We start from the raw sequence: 22,062 nt of genomic DNA on the forward strand, positions 1-22,062 counted from the left end.
CGCCGTCCTGCCGCTGCCCTCTGCCGCCCCTCCTGCCCCTCGCGGCACGCTGGGCGGGCCGGGGCTCTCCCCGGGACAGGGCCGCGCCTGCGCGCCGGGACCGGACCGGGGCAGCTATGGCGGCGGCGGTGCTCGGCAGAGCCGCTCTCTGCTCGGCGCTGCGCGAAGCCAGGCAACGTCAAGCTTTGCTGCGGCGGGGCTGCGCGGGGCTGGTGGTGGACGATACGGTGAACGGGCTGAGCCACGAGCAGCGGCAGGTAGGCGCTGTCCCGGCTGCGCGCCCTCCGCTGTCCGTGGGCCAGACGCGGCGCGGCACTGTGCCTTCCAGGGGAGGAGGGGATGTGTGTCAGCTCTGGAGGGCGCTGATTGGCTGAGAGTGGCGAGCAGCTGGCCAATCCGCGGGGGTGCTCTGCTGACACGTGTCCGCCGTGCCCCGCGGGGCGGCTGTCCGGGAGCTGTGTGAGGTGGGTGGCGCAGCCCGTAGGCTGCGTTTTTAGGCGGACGAGTCTGCTGCACTCAGATTGCGCTTCTGATCAAATCAGCTCAATGATCAAAGACATTGGATCCTCCAGCGCTCTCATTGGCTCTGTTGGCCGATGGGGGACCTAAAACTTCAGATGTTACTTTCTAGCTTTACAGCCTTGCATTCGCATAAGCATAGTATGCTGAATGTGTGCAAGGCCTTTGTCCCACACCACATCCTTGCCTCTAAATTGGAGTAACATGAATCCAAAGAGTGGGCTATTTGGTGGATAAAGAATAGGTTGAAAGGTCACAGCCGGAGGGTTGTGGTCAATGACTCTGTGTCCAGGTGGAGGATGGTGATGAGTGGTAACCCCCAGTGATTTCTCCTGGGGCTGGTGCTCTTTAACATCTTTATCAATGACATACATGATGAGATCAAGTACACCTTCAGCAAGTTTGTGGATGACACCAAGCTGCCTGGTGCAGTTGATATAACAGAAGGAAAGGATGCCATCCAGTGTCTTCCAATACTTAAAGAAAAGTCGTAAACAAGAGGGAAGTAATCCTTTTATTCAGGTAGATAGTGAAGGGACAAGAGGGAAGGGCTTTAAGAAAGGAAAGATTTGGATTAGGTGTCAGTGGGAAGTTTTTCACTCAGAGTGGTGAGGTACTGGAATGGGCTGCCCAAAGAAGCTGTGAATGTCCCATCCCTGGAGGTGTTCAAGGCCAGGTTGGATGGGGTCCTGGGCAACCTGCTCCAGTGCCTGATATGGTGGCTGGCAGCCCTGCTTGTGGCAGCAGGTTTGGAACTTGATGATCTTTTGAGTTTCCTTCCAACCCAAACCATTCTATATTCTGCTATTCTCACTTGCCCCAAGGTAGTGGCAGTATCTTGAAAGGGTTAGTCCAGACCAATGAAACTTTCCTCTGTGCTTCTCAGGCTGGGCTGAAAGGGAACTCAAAGCCTCCCCAGCCCTCGCTGCCCTGCTGCGGGTGGATTGCCACACAGCAGATCAGGTTGCCCATGGCCCCATGCAGCCTGCTGTTGGTTACTGCCAGGTATGGAGCACTCACAGCTTCTCTGGGCAGAGAAGTGTAGAGGAATGTGGTATTGCAATAATACTACCACTTGTTTATACCTGATTGGTTTTTGTGATCTATATCTTTATCGGCTTGATGTTTCAGTGTGTTCAGCAGGTATAAAAAGGTGAAAGTCTTGTAACTTCTGTGTCTCTTACAGAAAAGCTTGGCAAAGACCATAAATAGATCTTTGGTAATGTTGGTTAATCTATGCATTAAAAGCACTTGACACTGTTAAATAAGCTGTTTTAAAGTTTTTGAGATGCCTGTCAGAATACATCCTCCAGTCTCTGATGATTAAAGTATATTTTGGATGTGTTTAAACTCTCTGACCAGGTTTTATGGTCAAGTTTACTGCTGTCAATTCTGTCGTGATGGAAACATTAAGGTCTAAAAAAAGGAGAAAAAAAAAAAAAAAAAAAAAAAGTCTACCAGAGAGGGATAAACTTGTTTGGTGGCACTGGAATCCAGGATCTGGGTAGCCATGGCAACTAACATATCTTTTTAATTTGAAACAAGGGAGAAAGGCAGAGCAGACGAGGCAGATTTTGCTTTGCTGCATCTGTCCCTTCTCAGTGTTTTGGTTAAACAGCAGAAGGTTCCTTCACTGACATTAATGTAAGGGAATAAAGAACCAAGAGTTAAAACTGGATTTCTAAGCTCTACTATGATGTCTTTTACTTTTTTAAAAAAGTCTTCTTATTATAAACACTTAAGATATTGATTATGTTTATTTGGAATACGTACGGACTGCTGCAAAGCGCGTGTAAGTAAATTAATCTTAAAATTTGGGAGAATACTCTGAATTGATTTTATTTCAACACTTTAGAACAAGTAGCATACCTGATTCAATGACATTTTTCTTCTATAGAAGATATCAGGATAGATCATACAGTCCCAGCCTGATAAGCCACACTTGTTATTTAACACGTGTTCTTACTGCAGACATGCTCATAAAATTAAATGAAATGCTGAGCAAGTACTCAAGGAGGATAATGAATCATAAGCTCTGCTTGTCAACTTTGAAAGTTTCCTAAAACTTCCCCGGGAGCCCCAGTGCAGGCAGGCAGTAGTTCAGTAGCATGTGTCTCTCTCATGTGTCATTTTTGGTTGGATGTCAAGGGGAACTTCAGTTCCTTCTTGAGAACTTAAGAGAAGGACTTCTGTCAAATCCACTCTTCAAAAAGCTCAGGGCCTTTTGTATTACATTTCAGCTAATAACCTGAAATAGAGATTTCTCTATGATTTTGTGTTTGTGGGTTTGAGATCATAGAATTACCCAGTGGTAGCTGCTGGGAGTATCCCAGGGAAGAAGATGATGATATATCGATGGAGTGTAACAAGTGCATTTCTCCTCACTTCTTTTCTCAGCTTAGGCAGACCATGACAAAGTTCTGTCAAGAGCATTTGGCTCCAAAGGCCCAACAAATTGACCAGGAGAATGAATTCAAAGGCATGCGGGTAAGTATTTGATGTGTGCCTATGAAATAGATGGTAGTCTGTACTTTGATCTATATGTAAGTTCAGACAAAGACCCGGTATGCACCACAGGAAGACATGCATCAACTTTTCAGACTTGAAAGCAGCAGAGAAAAAAAAAGGTTTTTGATTTCCTGTTTCTTCTTTTGGTAACTTTGAACAACCTGGGGAAGAACTGAGCCAGCATCTGATTTAAAAAAAAAAAAAAAAAAAAAAAAAAAAAAAAAGAGGTGGATTGATCATGGTCTTGTTTAGATTTTCATTGTGGCATTTGTGTCTGGCTGTCTTCAAAGACTCCTCCTCTGATGTGTGCTTTTCACTCTCCCTGCTAGGGCTCACTTTGTGCACAACTCTTTCTTATATATCTGAGTCTCCTCTCCATTTTGCTTTGGAAGTGTTGTGTGCGAATGCAGGAAACGTAGAGCTGTTTGACTTAAGCTGGAAGTTTTCTTCCTAACAGAAGCAACAAACTGTGTGCAATAGGGAGATTTGATTGATGAAAATGAGAGCTCTCACTATTGGTTTTCATAAGCTCCACAAGACTTAAGACACTCATAACATCTGCTAGGATCTCTCAGAGCTCTGATGTTGATATTTTCAGGGATATATGTGTAGCTTTGAAGTTAACTATATGGGTTTAGTCTGGCGCACCAGATGTCATCCAGTGCTATTGAATAATACCTTTTGAAGTGTCTTGGGGCTATTCATAGATAACAAGCATTTACCTGAACGTCCATTGTACAATGGAGGAGAGCCCACAGTCTGAAGAGACAGCAGAAGTGGCCCTTGGTGGTTTTGTCCTTACTGCATTTATTCACAGCTTCCCTTTTCTTCTGTGATGCTTTGTGCTAGGCACAGCTGATGTGTGTGTTGTGTGTCAGCTGCCGATTCTGTGACTTGCAGAATCATCTAGGCTGGAAAAGGACTTCAGGATCACCCTGAAGTCCAACTGTCAACCTGACCCACCAAAGCCACATTACTGAGTCATGTCCCTTAGTATCACATCCACACATTTCTTACAGTCTTTAGGGATGGGGATTCCACCAGTTCCCTGAGCAGCCCTCCGTTGCTTTACCACTCTGTCCGTGAATGATTTTTCTTCTAATATCCAGTCTGAACCTCCTGTGGCGTGACTTCAGATTGTTGGTCAGTGGAAGCAACTTCTAGTTTTGTTAGCATAAAAATACTGAAACTGATGAATTCAGAGAGTCAAAGAATGGTTTGGGTTGGAAGGAGCCTAAACCGTTCCACGATTCTAGTAGAATTTATTTATCTTCAATTGTTCTCATTTGAAAGCATATCGGAAAGTATTTTATTTCTGTCCTACAATAAAAAGGGCAATGGAGAATAGTTCTTGCTGTGCTGACAGCAGTGTCGTTGCTACCAGGGGTGCTTGAGAGATGGGAAGTTGTCTTGGTCTTAAAGAGGGAGCTAAAAGAAAGAAGGGGACAGACTCTTTAGAGGGGTCTGTTTTGATAGAACAAGGGGAAGCAGTTTCAAACTAAAGGAGGGGAGATCTATACTGGATATTAAAAAATGTTTTTTATGATAAAGATAGTGAGGCACTTGCACAGGTTGTCCAGAGACAGGTTGTCCAGACTCCCATTTTTGGAGACATGCAAGGTCAGGCTGGATGGTGCTCTGAGCACCTAATGGAGCTGTAGGTGACCCTATTCATTGCAGGGGTGTTAGACTGGATGGCCTTTGAAGGTCTCTTCCAGTGTTAACAATTCTGTGTTCAGAACAGTTCAGATCATGTGGCTGCAGAGCAGCAGTTGCTTATGCAGTGGTCTTGTCAGGAGGAGAAATCTAGGAAATGGGCAAAGGAAGGTCAGGCCTGTCCTCTAGCAGATGAGCTTTGTAGGGTGTGTGTCCAGCAATGCACAACAACTTTATCCAGTTCCCATGTGCATCAAGTATCCTGGCCATCCCAAAAACACTGAAGTTTATGTACTTGAGTGGCCCTTATGAAGGTAAAGGATCTGAATCTCCAAGTCCAAAGTGCTCATCAGAAGGCCAGCTCTTATAGCTCTTCCAGAACCTTTGCTTTCCTCGGTAGCTGTTTTTCTTGCCTCAGCTTTAACACTTCCTTTGAAGAGATTTTAAGGAAGTTTCCTTGGCTTTCCATACCAGTTTCTGTGTTACTGAAAGAGTCTTAAATTGCTCAGCGATTGCAACTCTTCTCAGAGTTTTCCAGAGTCTCGCTTGTGGATAACTTGCAGCAGTCACAGGCTAATAGACCCACACAGTGTAACAAGCTTGTATGAGGTAAAAGGCAAATATAAATTTAAATCCCAATGCCTTAAATTATCTTTAGCTAGATACAGCATAAGAAGGTCTAAAAGTGCAGTTTTTGAAGTTAATAGGAGGCTTACATTCATCTAAATTCTTAAACTGGACATGTATTAAATCTTAGTACCCGTCTGCCTCAAATTAAATTTAGGGTTATGAGTTACCTTCCTTCAGTCAACAGATTGTAGCATAACTAATGTCATTATGGCTGTGTGGGTTCTTAGTCTGAAGGGTGAAGCTGCTGCTGCAGTAGGAACTGGTGTTGATGTGCTTATCTCTGAGGTCTCGCACCAACAAGGTAAATCCATGTGTCCAGGGAGCTACTTCTTTTCCCACTGGCCTGATTGCAGCTTCTGTGTTTGTAGGAGTTCTGGAAGAAACTTGGGGAACTGGGAGTTCTGGGGATCACAGCTCCTGGTAAGTGCATTCCCACCATCTGTCAGGTGATGCTTCACACAGAAGAATCACAGAACCGTAGAATGGCCCAGGTTGAAAAGGACCACAATGATCATGTACTTTCAACCCCCCTGCTATGCGCAGGGTCGCCAACCACCAGACCAGGCTGCCCAGAGCCACATGAAGCCTGGCCTTGAATGCCTCCATGGTGGGGCATCTACAACCTCCTTGTGTTGCTTCCATTCGCTGTAAATTTTGAGTTATGGGTAAAAGTATCCCAGAGCAAACATCCAGCTCTAATCAGAGAAGTTAAAGGATATAAAAGACATTGTGGAAAGCTGTGATTGCTAATGGAGAACTGACAACACAGAACTCTAAAAAAAAAAATAAATAAATAAAAAAATTAGGGGCGAACTTCCTCAGCCTCATCCAGGTTAGCTGAAAAGTGTTCTGATTAATGTTACGGATTACTGAGGCACACAGTGTAATGAGGAAGAGTCTTAGTGTAGAAAAGCAGACACTGGGGCCTTTATTTCCACTTCATGAAGTCTATTTCTACATGTGTGTGTGCAAAAGCTTCTGCAGAAGCAAGCTGAACAGCAGCACCTTAAAATAATGCCTCTGCTCTTCTTTCAGTGGCACTGAATCTGGAACTCTCTTCCTGCTCTCTCTCTTTACTCTTCCCAATTTACTGCTGCTCCTGTTCTTTCTCACTCTTACCTTCTTTATTCTTTGATGTTGTGCCTGAGGCTTGCAGCAGTTTCCCACGCTATAAATAAGCCATCGCCTCATGAGTGCTATCTGTTTTGATTCCCTCTGAGATTCACCTCTAATTTCTGATTGTGTTGTTGTGTGTGCTTTCTCTAATGGCATTGGTTTTGCTGTAGCAGGTAGAGTTAGGGTGTGACAGTAACACAGCTCTTTCTGGGGGCAGTAACACCCAACCCAGCAGCACTTTAGGAACTAGTAGAAAATCTTTTGTTTTAGCATATGTCAGAAAAGGATAAACCCATGTTTCAGGATATTGAGGGTAAAAACCCAAACTCTGATTGGGGTGATTTCAGAGGGTGAAGTGGCCCTGAAGATAAAGACAGGAGTCAGAGTGAGTGACATGGAAGAAAGGCTGCATCTAAAGCCAGTGGCTGTTTTGTGAACTCATGGTAGCTCTTGCTGCTCTTGCTGTTTGCTTCCAGCATTCATGCTGAGGGCCAGTGAGTGCACATCACTTCCCTGACTGGTGCGTGTTTATGTCCTCTTGTTATAGTTCTCTTATGAGGACAATCATTTGCTCCTTGCCTGTAAAACAAACCTTTTACTTTTGGTTGTGACTGCATTTGTATGTACGCAAATGTGTCACTTTCTTTAAGATGAGAAAACTCTGTAAAAAATTTCAGAGAGGATGGGGAAAGCCAGAAGTGCTCAGCCCAGAGACAGTGCCAATCAAACCCAAGAGCTCTCCTGTAACTGTCTCAAATCTTACTCAAGACTGAGCCCAACCCTGGGATCTCATGCATACATGATGTACTCTGTGGTGGCTCATGTGAGCTTTTTCTTCTCAGTGGAATATGGTGGATCTGCTCTGGGCTATCTGGACCATGTGCTGGTGATGGAGGAAGTTTCCCGCGCATCAGCAGCTGTTGGGCTTAGTTATGGAGCCCACTCGAACCTTTGTATCAACCAGCTGGTGCGGAATGGCAATGAAGCCCAGAAAGAGAAGTACTTGCCCAAGGTATGATGCTGGGAAATGGCAGGATGGGGTCTTTTTTTTTTTTTTTTTTTTTCCACTCCTCAAATGAGCCTTATGCAATGTGATGATATGTGACCCCAAATTGTCCTCATTGCAGCTCAGGTGTATTTTAATGCCCTCATTCACTGGCTTTCGATACAGGTAGTGCAATCACTTTAATTACTTGCCATGAAACATGATGAACCAAGTTCTTATTAGTACTTCATTAACTAAAATTGAGTATATCACTGAGACTTATGTTGAAATGCACTGATTGACTGAATTAATTTGAATAAGGATGAGACGTAATGTCCTTAAGTTGTGCCAGAGGTGGATCTTCTGTTTCTCTTTTTCAGCTCATTAGTGGGGAGCACATAGGGGCCTTAGCAATGAGCGAGCCCAATGCTGGGTCTGATGTTGTGTCCATGAAGCTGAAGGCAGACAAGAAAGGTAAAGCCTGTCATGAGCTTCCAGCACAAATGTCTCTTGTAAACTGAAGCTAACCTCCCTAATGCCATTCAGCATTTCTCAGGCCACGTTGGCAGCCTTGTACTTCCTCCCAGAGTAATCTGTGCATGATAACACAACGTAGTGAAGACGCAGGGCGGGTGGTTGAAGATCCCAAATAGACTTCTGATTATGGTGGTGGAGGATGATAATGTGATGGAACCAGTGCTAGGAGCCTTAGTTTGTCAGGCATTCGTTAAGCTGTCTTTGGACTCCAGAAATGAAGGTGATGAGTCGTCTTGATTTTTGGGGAGGGATGTGTGCATGTTGTTCATGGGGATCTTAAAGATCACCCTTGAAATAAAGAGTGAGGATGTAAGTGTTGGTTTATCTATTACAAAGTAACAGACTGCAGCTCTGTGCTTCCAGGAGACTACTATGTTTTGAATGGGAACAAATTTTGGATCACCAATGGGCCAGATGCAGATGTTCTCATTGTTTATGCTAAAACTGACCTTAATGCCATTCCAGCTTCCCAAGGGATAACTGCTTTCATTGTGGAGAAGGTAGGTTTCAGTTACTGTTTAATAATTCTCCCAATTCTATCTTGGTGTGCTTTTAAAGCTACCTTCTTCACTTTAAGTGGACTGTTTAGAAACCAACTTAGTATCTGTCAGTCCCTTGCTCAAAGACAAACTATTCCCTGCCTGAACCTTATAAACCTGTGAGATTTGTCCTCTGCCCCAGTGACATGGCATGTTGCACTGGCAGCTTTCGATTTGGGTATGCAGGCACGCAGTCTTTTGGACTAGAGATATGGAGAGAAAGGACAAGATCTGTGTAAAGAAGGACTTGCTTGTTGCCCGAAATTGTTGGAGGATCTATAAATATCCTACTAACCTATTTTTTATTCTTGCCTTCTTTTTAATACCAAGATGTTGAAATAACATTATTAATTTTTCTCCCTTTTTCTTTTGCTGCCCTTTTGGAATCCTATAGCAACCCAAACACTCAGGCAAAAATCATCAGAGTCCTTTGGATAGAGCCCTTGGGAAACAGGAATCTGGGGTTTTTCTTCCCTTTTAGTTAACTGAGACTATGCTCTGCACATCTTCCTTCCCATGAGGAAGCTGTAATAAAATAAACTCTCAGAGATCAGTAAACTTTCTGATGGACTTACCTGACGGAGAGATTAGCATAGTTCTATCACTGTCAGTGCTTGTAATCCTTAGTTTTGATGTCTTGGCTTTGCAGGGAATGCCGGGCTTTAGCACAGCACAGAAGCTTGATAAGCTGGGAATGAGAGGGTCTAACACCTGTGAATTGATCTTTGAGGACTGTAAGATCCCTGGTGAGTTGGCTCCAAATCGTGGCAGTATGCATGTGAGAGCTGCACTCTCTTCTGGCGTAGGCAAATCGGTTAATTGATTGCGTGCATGCTCAGACTGTCACCCAGGGCTATGGGGATGGCTCCCTGCTCTTAAACAGCCTCACAAGAGAGCTGGTGAAGTTGGGAAGTTGTAGTCTGATGGATTCCATGAGTGAACACATCCTGTGCTGGATCGCTCCCACTTCTCCCTCAGGGACTTGACTCATACACAAAACCTGTATGAGGATTCCAGAGAAACTTCTGATTGCTGCTGCTAGAGCCCCCATCTGATAAGTAGGAGAACTTACTTGTCTTAAAGTTTCTTTTCTCCAAAATCACAGAAGACCACCTGAGAGAGACTTCTGCTTTACTTTTAACAATTCTATGGAGTCTAGGCCTTAAAGAAAAAACATCCTTTCCATCATTAATACAACAGGGGCAACTGTAGTGGCTGTTTTCATTACTCCACTGGCTGTTTTGTTGGTTTGGTTTTTTTCTGATAGAAAGTTCACAGCCACTATACAGCAAGCAGAGGAGATCCCTTATCTGTACTCCTAACTGCATATCTGCAGAGAAAGCAGTTCCACTGCTCCCTGTGCAGCAGCAACAGCTGCTTTCAGAATGTGGAAGTTTCAGCTGAAATCTGACATGTCTAACTTGACCAGACCCCTGTAGTCTGAAATCAGAAAGGGCAGTACCCAAGACTCCAGATTATCATCTGGATAATCATCTGTGCAGAACAGTGTGTTCTCATGGTAACAAGATTTCAATTTTCTGATAACGTGGAGAAACACGTCACTGCGCCATTGGAAGTTAACGCATTTTGCACTCCGGCAATTAATGCTACGTCTGATCTTCTTTCTACCTTGGAAGCTGAACCAGTTTGATGTTGTTTCACATGTCTGCAGAATCTTTGTCTCAGATGTCTTCCTCTAGCACTGCAATTCCATCTGCTTTAAAACATATGGGTTTCATTGTCAGCTGTGCTCCACTGAGTGGTTTTTTCTCAGACTGAGTGTTGTCCCTGAATTCATTTGGTCATATTGATTTGGTAAAAGTTGGTTCAGAACCTCAGCATTTCTTTGTGATGTGCAGCCAGCAAACTTGCCCTTCCTTGTGCAATCTGCACATCTCTCTCAGCTCCCTGCATACCTATCCATCCCTTTTCCCTGGATGTATAGGAGAACATTCAGAATGTTTGGTCCTCTTTGTTTTTGTGTTGTTTTGTTTTGTTTTGTTTTGTTTGTTTGTTTTTTAAAATGTAGAATGTAATTACTTCTAATTTTACTATTATTGATGCTGGAGTTTGTGCTCTGTTCTTCAAAGTAACATTTGCTGTTAGTGTTTCTCTTTGTTGTTTTGGGGGGAGTGGGAGGAAGGGGAATGTTGAAGTTTTTCTGAGGGCCAGGTTCATTCTTTCACTTCTAAGATCCAATATCATGTCTCTGCCTCTGTAGGGGTTACACTTCTCTGCACAGCACATCAACGTGTTCTTCAGTAAGAAGGCAATGCAGTCCTTGGGCTGATATCACTGAAAGAGAGTGTTTGCTTTGGGAGTTTGTGTGTCCACAAGTCCTGCCTCATTTTCACATTGCATATTGCACCTCTCGGATCTCTTGTGATCAAAGCCTGAAGCACATGTCAGTTCCTCTTCATGGCATGATGAGTGAATAATCTCTGTCCGTCTACAAAGCAGAGCTGATAGACTTCAAGTTCTCCCCTGCCTTACTGAGATGAACCTTTTGGTCCTGCGTCTCTATTGATATTTGCTAATGTCAGTGTGTTCTTTAGATTGTTCCACAAAGACATGGCTTTGAGCCTTTTTGCCAGCCCTTAATCTGATGTACTTTTTTCTGTCCTGTTTTCACAGAAATAATACTTGTCTTTGAAATGTGTGTTTGTAATATGCAATGCTCTGTTCAGTCCCTCGCATGGAAGGGGTGATAACAAGAATTCAGATTTTCTAGTCCCAGAAGGCCAATGTAGATCACCCCAGGGCATGCTAAGTGGTGAGCTTTGGCTGGTTGCCTGCATAAGCTTTGGTTCCTTTATTAGGAATGTTCAGTAAGGTGATGTAGGCGTATCAGACTAGGATTCACATTCATTTCAAATCCTTCCTCAGCAGACATCAGATGGCAGCACCTTTTGGTCACTGTCAGATTGGATTAGATACAAACTGATGAGATGGAGAAGAGGGCTCCCATTTTGCCCTCCAAGGCTGTTGAATCTCCCATTTACACAGACACTACACTGAGAGGTCTCTGGAGCGCTCCTTACTCTCTAGAACATGGATAGAGAATAACAGCAATTGTAGGTGGTCTTTGTAACTCTTTACTGCCTTTTGCTTTTTGGCTTTGTTTGGGTTAAGGTGTTTCAGTGGTAGGGAGCATATGCACCAAAACTCAGCCTATTTAGCTCATCCTGAATGTGTCTCAAGCCAGAAGGTAAGGTGAACATAAGTGAGGATTTGAATCTTTTGCCTAGAGAACACAGACCCTCAGACAATGGCTTATCTTAGGATTGCACATGGGTAAATCATTTTTCTTTGGTTGCAGCTGAAAATATCTTGGGGAAGCTGAGCAAAGGAGTCTACGTTCTGATGAGCGGGTTGGACCTGGAGAGGCTCGTGCTGTCTGGTGGGCCACTGGGGTAAGGATTTGCCACCTTTCATAGTTTGTAAGACCAGAAAGATCACCCAGCCAGGTTGATATTACCTCTCCATTCCTCATAGAAGCAATGCAAGAAGGAAAGTTTTGGGAATCTCTGCCTTCCAGTGTAGCATAAGCGAGGTGGTTCCATGGACTTACCATCCAGACCGTGACTTTGAACATGGTGGTCTTGGCATAAACATTTTTTACTTTACAGTCCTTTTGTCCCCTTCCTTGTGCTCCTTTCTGCATTAAAACCCTTGTATGGACAGACTGTCATCTGCAAAGCAGAAAGAGGATTTCTTACCATTCTTAATCTTGTCTACGCTTTTTTACAAAATTGGCTCACGCCCCTTCTGTTGGTCTTCTGGAGACACAAGGCAGCACAAACTGCCCTAGCAGCAGATGTAAGAAGGCTCTTCTACCCTCTCCTGAATTAAGAAAGTAAAACCCTACTACAAGATATCCCAAATGAACAACGTGTAGAACACTATGGAGAAAACATGGGCTTTTGGACTTCATTCTTAGCATTTTTTGAGTGGAGCTATAGGAAGACAGCACCATATCTTCTTAGGCAGGAAAACCTTTTTGCCTTAGATTGAGCTTCCAAGATTTAATGAGTATTTTAATTGTTCTGTTGTCTTCCTTTTCCTGCCTATCTGTGCTTTTCTCAGGCTCATGCAAGCTGTTCTTGACCATGCAATTCCATACCTACATGTAAGAGAAGCATTTGGACAGAGAATTGGCCACTTCCAGGTGAGACAGAAAAAGAATTTAGATTTTTTTTGTCTTTTTCTTCTTCTTAAAGAGAAGATGGGGCACTCTGTGTTGGGAGGGCTTTTCGTGAGGAAGGTGGCCTGGAGTTATGACTGATTTTTGAGAGACCATGGGGAATGCATTGTATGAAGCCAGCTGATTCCCAGAGCTCAAGCTGAAAACAATTTCCCCTCAATCCCTGTGGACTTATGTTAAGTTTCAGTATCTACATCATATGTCTCTTTTCTTCTGCAACGTGCAGCTCATGCAGGGCAAAATGGCTGATATGTACACCCGGCTTATGGCCTGTCGGCAGTATGTCTACAACGTGGCCAAAGCCTGTGACCAGGGCCACTTTAATGCAAAGGTGAGCTTGCAATTCCATGTGGGTTGTGTCTGAATTCTCTCCCTTCAATTGAATCATTAAATTTGGAACAAAAACCTCCAAGATCATCAAATCCAACTGTCAACCATTACCACTGTGCCCACTGAACCATGTTCCTGAATAGAATCATAGAATCATTAAGGTTGAAAAAGACCTCCAAGATCAAGTCCAACCACTAAACAGTGTCCCTCAGTGCCCCATCTCCACATTTCTGAAAACCTCCAGGGGTGGCAACTCCACTGCTTTGCTGGACAGCCTGGTTCCTCATCATGAGCAGTGTGGGCATACTGGGGGTTAAAATGACTCAGAATTCTCCAAGTGGTTGTTTTACCCTCCTCACCCCCACAATACAAGAAAAATAAACTGTATTTGTACAAGGGAACAGATGTAGCAGAATGGGTAGGTTTTATTGGAAAGTCAAACCCAGTATCCTGCCTGCTGTAAGGGGCTATGGCAGTCATCCCGAGGTGGTGTCATTGACACAAATGACATATCACCGTGTCTGTCGGGGGAGAGCACCAGGCATTTAGCAGAGCTGAGCCCTGCATCCCAGATCAAATCATGTTGGTCTCCAGGGGGTATGATGTCCGTTTGTGAGGCAGAGAGCTTCCCTGCTGCACTCTATTTTCTACCTTCATGTAGTCTGACAAAAGTGACAGAAAGACGGTGTCAGCTTCTTGTTTGCAGAGGATGAATCTTGTGCCTTTGTGATGAAGTGGTTCAGGTTTGTTAGCAGATGTCTGTAGAGAAATGAAAAGATCAGAGCAGCACAGGTGGGGAAAAGGGCAGGTGACATCTTCCATGCCTCTGTCACTATTTGTGTCGCTTCTTGCAGGACTGTGCTGGAGTGATCCTCTTCTCAGCAGAATGTGCTACCCAGGTGGCTCTGGATGGGATCCAGTGTCTCGGTAAGACACAATCACTGCCAGTGTGTTATTCTGGGAGACTGCAGGAGTGGGCCTCTCAGCCCCTCAAATGAGAGAAAAGCAATAACTTGTGCCTTGGTTCTGGTCGTAGGTGGGAATGGATACATCAACGACTACCCCATGGGGCGCTTCCTGCGTGATGCCAAGCTCTACGAGATTGGAGCTGGCACCAGTGAGGTGCGCAGGCTGGTCATTGGCAGGGCCTTCAATGCAGCCTTCAAGTAACCTCCAGCAGTGGAGTGGCAGCCTGCTGTGCACCACGAGGCCTTTCACACAGAGGTTGGAGCGCACAAATTTGTTCTTCCCGTGATTCCTGTCTTGATGCTTGTGAAGCCTGTCTGCTCAGTGATCAGATGAATCAGACTGCAGTGTAGAAGGAAAATGTATTTGTTTTCTTCTTGTGATCAGCCTGATTCATCCTGCCCATAAGCCATCCTAAATCTCAGCGCTGCCAAGCTGAGGTTCATCCACAGGATGTATGGTAACCAAAGCAGCAGTCAGCATGGCTGGAACCAGGGGAAAGCCATTGCTTGGGTTTGAATCAGAAACTCGATCTAAAAAATGACTGTGGGGATGATTTTAGTTCTCTTTTTAAAACAGTGTGCCATTAATAGCTAGCAGTTAGCATGCTGCTACTGGAAAGAGGGATTTCCCATTGAGATCTTCCTGTTTTGGGGAATGTGACACCAACCGCATTGTGAGGGCAGCCATTTGGAATGCTTGAGCATCGTGGGTGCCCAACCAGCGTTTAAGGTGATGATTCTTAAAATTTCATTAAAATACCACATCTGTTTCTGTGCATACTTCCTTTCCTTGTCCTGCTGCTTCTCAAGATATTTCAGCACAGCCCAAAGCCTTTGCCTCCCTGATGGACTGCCTCCTGCTGTGTTATTCATCCACCAGTGTTGCCATCCATCATCCAGGAACAGTTAAAACGTCAGACCTGTATTGTGACATCCATAAATGAGGCAGGCAGGGGGAGGCTGACTTTTGGGTTTGGGGTTATTTGTTTTTTCCTTGTTGTTTTTTTTTTCCTTTTCCTGAAGGCTGTTATTTTGGCAAAAGCATGCATTCATGCTCTGCTGATGGTTGGCTGAGGAAGTTGGAGCGAGAGCAGCAGTATTTGTGGGTGTCCTCAGTGTATGTTGCGTAGAGCACATTGAAGTTTCACCTTATTAAAGAGAATTGCACTCTTCAGTTCTCTTCCACTGCCAGCCTTCAAGGGTTGATTCACGCTGAAAGCTTGGATGCTGTAAATATGACGGAAGAATGAATTAAAGAGCTGCCATACAGGCAAACTCCCAGTTGTAATGTAAAGAATTTAAAGCTTTTTGTATTGTTATTTTTTTTGTTTGTAGTCTATTTCTACTAGGTGGCAGTAGCTTAATAGAGAATTTTTAAATGCTACAGCTTGAAAAGCCTGAATTGGTCACCAAGCACATGTAGGTGCATCTTCTCAGCCTCAGTAAAGTGGCAAATCTCATTCCCAAAGGTGGTGGGAAACTTGTATCATACCTGCATGTTCCTCAGCTCTTTAATGTGGGGATGAATCACTACATGCTTCCTTGAAGGCTCTCAGAAGGGCATTGGAGCTGAATCATTGTGTTTTTATCTGTCTCCAGCCAGAGGAGCTTCCCCCAAAACAAAGGTCAGAGCTACATCAGAGTGTTTAAAACAAAATATGTACACTAAGCTGCAGGAGACACACAAGTTTTTAAACCTGCCTTCTATCATACTAGAGGTCTTTTTTTAATGCGCAAACAAGAAATAGCGCCTTCACTTTCTAGGCTGATCAGCACCTTGGAGTTAAAGGCATTGTGAATCAATGTCAAATGCGTCGTGGAGTGGGGCACAGGGAGAGACTCACAAATTCTGAGCAGGGTTTTGTTAACTGAAGTTCCTATGCATCCCCCCTTCCTAAGGCATGGACTGCTTCCAACCAAGTGCTTATCACCAAAACAGAGCTTCTGGCATTCAAGGTTAAGGGCATTGGTTTGTGTGCAGTGTGATTAGATCAGCTTGCACTGGGCAGCCCTCTGGTCTTGGGGTGGTTCCCAGAGAGGTGTAGAGTTCAACTGCTACTTGGTATGTTTATATATGTAGATGTGTGGGTATATTTATGTGTGTATGTGTTTATATACACAGTGATGCATCTGGGTCATGCCTCAGGCCTCCTCTTGAGAGCAGCAGAGTTAACAGGGAAAAGTGTATGAGGGCTCAGTGCCTCTAGATGCATTCCTAAGAGTGTCTGCTGTGAGTCTGCAATAGAAGTAGGTGATGGCAGGGTCCATGCATTGCTGCACCTTGCCTGGTTCTGAAGATGCCTGCTCTATTGGCAGCTGGTTGGCTGCTCAGCAACAAGAATGGAAGGAGTGGAAATTACTCCCAAAGGGAAAAGTAGATTTTTTCATAGAACCATTAAGGTTGGAAAAGACCTCTGAGCTCACCAAGTCCAACGGCAACCCATCCCCATGGCCCTCAGTGCCACATCTCCACTGTTCTGGAACACCTCTAGGGATGGTGACTCCACCTCCTCCCTAGGCAGCCTGTGCCAGCGTGTGTGTGAGCACTCTTTTTGAGAAGAAATGTTTCCTAATATACAACCTGATAGCGTGTAGCAATAGCAGCCTATGGAAAATGAGGTTGGGGAAGGGTTGGAAGGAGGCAGAATCATAGCGAAGCTTCTCCTAGCTTATCAGGAATCTGCAAGTGCTTCCTGGGAAGGGCACAGTTGAAGACAGAATGATGTTTGGGGTGCAGCCATAGTTGTCCCAAACAAGGAAAGCATTCTCTTCTGCAGCAGCTGGGTAAGTTTTCCAGATTCAGAGTTTATCAATTTCTGGAAAGAATTAAAACCACCCTGGGTTCATGTGCTGAAGCTGCTGGCTATGGGGAACCAGCTCAGGTGATTAATTTTTTTGCTGTGTGCTCAGGGCTGCTCTGCAGCTCAGCCCCTGAGATTGCAGACCCAATAAAAGTGCAGCCGAAGCACCGTGACCCAAAGGTAGACTGCCCCCAGCTGTGTCTAGGGCTTGTTCTCCTGCATGCGTACAGCAGGGGATGTGGTTTGAGCCTGTTGGGCTGCTCCTCAGTGTTCGTGGCAACGAGGAAGGGGTAAATGATGTTTCCCTCCTGGGCTGGGTGTTGCTGTGCAATTTCAGTACAAAATAACGCATCATGAAGGTGGCAGAAGTTCTCGCTTCCACTCTCCAGATGGGATGTGCTGAGGCCAAGCTCTGTGATGCTGCTCCATCTCTGTATATAGTACCTCGGGCATGAAGCCCCATTAAAAATCTCTCTGCATTCAGAGCTTTCACTTTGCTGTGATTTAGAGCTGGTGACGGAGCTGCTGAGTTACCTCCTTGTTCTGCGCACTGAGCTCTGCCCTTTGCACACTCTCACTGTCCCGTAGGCAGGCAGGGAGATGACACGGTCCCACACCCTCTGCCCATGCTGGAAATGGGGAAGGGACTCAGCTTGGGGGTGCCACGCAAAGTGGCTGCCCCATAGCATGCTGCACGGCTGTGCTGAGCTCCCCTTGCCCACTTCTGGGCAGGAAGATTAGAAAGAGATTTCCTCCCCCCACATAAAAGAATTCACAACTGCAAAGGAGAGACAAAAACATTCTCGAGCCCAGAGGACAATATTGAGCCAAGTGGGGGAGCGGAGATTACTGCAGTGAAGCCTGGGGTCGCACTGCTTGCACCTGCTGTTGGCTGAAAGGCAGAATACTGAGCAGCTGATGCCCAGGCCCAGTTGTCAGCATGAATAGGGAGTGTGAGGGGTGAAAAATACATAGAAAAATAAAAAGCCTCTGCTCAGTGCTCTCCAGAAAAAATGGCAGGCCATCCACATGTCTGTCCATCCATGTTTCTGTCCTTCAGGGCCACGTGAAGGGCGATGATGCTGCAGGAGCTTGGTGCTGCCAGCTGTGCCTGCAGCTCTGGGCCAAGTGTTCCACAGAGCTGTGTTTCCAATGCTGCTCCTGCTCGGACCAGAGGATTGGCAGCAATGCACTGAGCGCAAACAGAATTGTCCCCATGCAAAGGGGTTTTTGTTTCTCCCAAGGAGGCAGCTGCTGCCACAGCACGTGGGCACATATCTTCCTTTCCACTGACTCAGCACAATTTGGACAACTGTTTATCACCAGTCACAGCAAAGTCTCCCTGCAGCTTTGCACCTGACTGCTTCTCAGAATCACAGAGTCATAGAAGGGTTAGGTTGGAAGGGACCTGAAAGCCCCCCCAACCCCAAACCCTTCTGTGAGCTGCTTCCCCTCATCAGATCAGGCTGCCCAGAAACTCATCAAGCCTGGCCTTGGGTACCTCCAGGGGCATGGAGGTTTTGGGCACCTCTATCTCATCTCCATATATCTGTTTTCTTTGTCACAGCATTGAGACACTGCTGCCTTGGTTCCCACGAATGAAGATAAGCATACCTGAGGGGCAGCACTGCTGTTTGAACATCCAGGGAGACAACCCCGTTGATCTGGAATGAGATGATCCCTCATTCACCTCCTGTTCTTTGCTTTGTTCCCTCTTGCCAGATTGGTCCTGCTGGCTCTGGATTTGGGATCCAGCCAGTGATTCTCCTTGTGCCTTTCTCTGAGAAATTAAAAAGCTCTTTAACAATCAGGTTATACATTGCAGTCAACACTCTGAAGGATGACCTGGACAAGTTGTAAGAAACAAAGCTTCTTCCCCAAATCATCTCTGTGCTTCCCCTCTGCAGCTCACCCCTTCCCTGACATTCATTCCAAGCATCAGGCTTCCCAAGCACAACAATGTCAGCCCCACACAGACTGGCTGAAACCCTCTGCTTCGCTTTCCAGCTTCTTGATATATGACCACTCCAAAAGGGTGGAATCCACTTTATCTGTGGATGGGAAAGAAGAAATTCTCCACTCCAACAGCAGACAACAGCTTCTCCTTTTGGATCTGCCCCAAAGGACTGAGGAGGAACTGCATGCTATCAGTAGGCTTTAATTGCTGCCTCTCTCCTGACTGTGCCTGAAGAGCAAATCTCAGATGATCCCACTGGATGACATCATTTAAATCAATTTTCTTGCCATCGAATCCCATCCTTCCTTCCCTGGCCCTTCCATGCACCCCATGATTTATTCATCTTGGGCTGCACTTAAATGTCTGCTCCAGTGCCATTTGAGGGTGGCAGAGCATTAGCTTTAAAATTTTATGAAATGTTGGGCAGGTGGCAAAATTAGAAATTAAGGATAGCTATCAGACAGAAGAAGGGCTGATGGGCAGATCTTGTCCATGGTCAATGGGCCGTGCTTTTTTTGGCTCCATTTAGATAAAGAGCCAACAATGTGCTCCTGCAGCCTAGAAGTCCAACTGTATACTGGATTGCATCAAGTGTGACCAGCAGGTCAGGGGAGGTGATTCTGCACCTCTGGTCTGCTCTTGTGAGACCCCACCTGGTGTACTGCATCCAGTTCTGGGGCTCCCAACACAAGAAGGACGTCATGAGCGGGTTGTGAGAATCCTTCTTTGTTTTTTGGCTCAATGCTTGCTTCCTGAGGTATTTCTTGTGATAAGACTCTGAGTGATTTGTTGAGGAGGCAACTGATGAGTGCTAACTATGTGACAATCGATATCGCTTTGGGAACATTTGAAAGCCCCTTCCTCCAGAGCTGCTTAAGAGTGGATGAGAGTGCTCAGGAGTGTTTACTGGCGGAAGATCTGGCCTGCGACTGAACAGCTCCAGCTAGGTGTGGGAAAATTGGGGAATGATACCATCGTGTTCTGTGAGAAACAGGATGCAGATGGGCATCCCTGCTCCCTCTTATCTGCTGGCAAGGCCCGGAAGACGGGAACAAAGGAGTTTCTGCTGAGATCCCAGAGGCAGAAGCTGCCACTCCAAGGAGAGCTGACTCAACCACTTTGGATTTGAGCTGTCACTCCAAAGACAGCTGACTCAACCACTCTGAAACTATTGAAAAGGGGCCATCATCACCATGTTCGTTGTCATGCTTCGCCGTCGTCATTAATAGAACAACTCTGCCCAATGACCCACCACTACTGAGGATCAAAAACGGAACTACGAACCTCGCTGGATCCATGGTGGTGACTATGTCCCTCTTGCTGCCTATAAAGACTCCTTGCTTCTTCTTTTCTATCTTTTCTATCGCCCTCCTTCCCTTCCCCTTTACCCTAATTCATAATAGTGTCCGTCCTCCCCTTCCCCATTTCCGTCATTAAGATTTGTAATAAATTGGTCGGACCAACATTTGAACCGTTGTTTCATAATCTCACGCCGGGTATATAGTTAATAAAAGAACCTCCTCTCCCTCCTATAAATTGGAGCGAGACAAGGGTCCAGAAGAAGGCCATGAAGATGATCAGAGGGCTGGAGCACCTCCCCTGTGGGGACAGTCTGAGGGAGCTGGGGCTATTCAGCCTGGAAAAGTGAAAGCTCCGGAGGGACCTTATAGTGGCCTTCCAGTACCTGAAAGCTAGAGAAAACTGGGGAGGGACTTTTTATGAGAAAACGACTTTTTATGAGCAGGTAACGAGAGGACGAGGGGAAAATGGCTTTAAACTGGAAGAGGGTAGATTTAGACTAAATATTAGGAAGACATTCTTTATTGTGAGGGAAGTGAGACACAGGAACCGGTTGCCCAGTGAGGTTGTGGATGCCCCTCCCTGGAAGCATTCAAAGTCAGGCTGGATGGGGCTGTGAGCAACCTGATCTAGAGGGAGGACCCTTCCAACCCAAACTTTTCTTTGATTCCATAATTTAATGACTTTCAGGTGTTCAATTTTTTTATTTTCCCATTTCTGAGCAGAGCTGGAGGGAGGGTTGAGAGAAATCTTCATATCCTTGCTTCACGCAGGGAGATGCTGAGTGTTCTGTGCTCTCTTGTCCTTAGGTTAGGTTGTTTTGTAATTAAAAGTATTCTGTAAAGAGATGACTTTCAGTGTGTGATCTGCCAGCCAATCCCATACTGGTGAAGGAGATGCCTTTTGTGAGTTTGGCAACAAAACAGGAATATCAGCTTTTAATCCAAATCCCCATCCCAGCTATATTAGTGGGAAGAAGGAGCCCATGTTGGGGATGTCTCTTGTCTGTGTCTTCGCCTCAGAAGCAGAGCCAGTGCTGCTGGAGCCCACATAGACTGGAAACCCCGCACTGCAACAGCCCCATCCCCTCCAGCACTGCAATGCCCATTTGTCCTGTGAGCACTTCAAAAAATGAACTATAATTTCAAGTCTCTTTGGAGCTATTAAAGCTGTGATCCAGTGCATAGCTGGGGCTGGCCAAGGAGGGAGGCAGCCAATTAAAGGGGATTTGGCAGTGGGTGTGCAATGCCCTTGGGTCTGGTGGTGTTGATGCTAAAGGATCTGGCAATTTCTGACCTGCTGTGGTAAGGAGTGGAGAAGGGCAGATCAAGCCCTACAGCTTTTCCCAAATGTAAATAACCTAAGGGCATGATAAAGTGCTCTGCACTTCTGTGATCCTACCTAAGCAACCAGCCACTGTGGGCTAATCAGGGCCTTTGTTGCTCAAGAACAGCAAGAGGCATGATTGAGATGAGATGAGAGGAATAGGACAATATGCTTTTGTGAGGCTCTCCCACCTGCAGGCCCAGGAATGCTAAAAAGGTGCATCCAGAAAAGCCAAATTTCTTCTCCTTTAGATATAGGGCGGCTGTTGGGTTGGAATATTTTTTGAAATATTTTCAGTGAGTGACAGAAAAGAAGGGTTATTTTCAGAACTGACTTTCTTTGCTTGCAACTTCATTGCTTTTAAGCTTTTTTATTCCCCCAGGCTTGAAGGAGGCTGTGGTCAGCAGCAGTTTCATTGCATGATGAGCTTTGAAAATTCACCTGACTCTGAATTTCCCCGTGCAAATGTAAACTTTATGCCATCAGTGACAGCTTTTAGCAAGTTTTCCACCAATGAGCTCAGGAAGAACGCTGGTGCTGTGCAAGATAATTTGTAACTTCCCCAGTTAATTGTCAAGAGAGCACAGTGTACACACCCAGGAAAGCTCTGAGCTCCATACTTTCTACCTGCGTGCACAGAAGCACAGCATCACTCAGTCCATTACACTGCAAGCATTCCCATAGCAA

General features: G+C 45.5%; 1 protein-coding gene across 1 annotated transcript; it reads left to right on the plus strand.

Moving 5' to 3' along the window:
• The first annotated feature begins 91 nt into the window (after positions 1-91).
• On the plus strand, positions 92-14,772 carry IVD (isovaleryl-CoA dehydrogenase). Its single transcript, XM_052695372.1, has 12 exons — positions 92-257; positions 2,917-3,006; positions 5,682-5,733; positions 7,272-7,441; positions 7,795-7,888; positions 8,315-8,451; positions 9,140-9,236; positions 11,810-11,903; positions 12,577-12,658; positions 12,921-13,025; positions 13,879-13,951; positions 14,061-14,772. Exons 1-12 carry the CDS (start codon positions 117-119, stop codon positions 14,192-14,194), a joined length of 1,269 nt encoding a protein of 422 aa, XP_052551332.1. The 5' UTR covers positions 92-116; the 3' UTR covers positions 14,195-14,772.
• The last annotated feature ends 7,290 nt before the right edge of the window (positions 14,773-22,062 follow it).

This window comes from Tympanuchus pallidicinctus, unplaced genomic scaffold, assembly GCF_026119805.1.
Source record: "Tympanuchus pallidicinctus isolate F22 unplaced genomic scaffold, pur_lepc_1.0 scaffold3, whole genome shotgun sequence".
In the NCBI taxonomy this organism is placed as follows: Eukaryota; Metazoa; Chordata; class Aves; order Galliformes; family Phasianidae; genus Tympanuchus; species Tympanuchus pallidicinctus.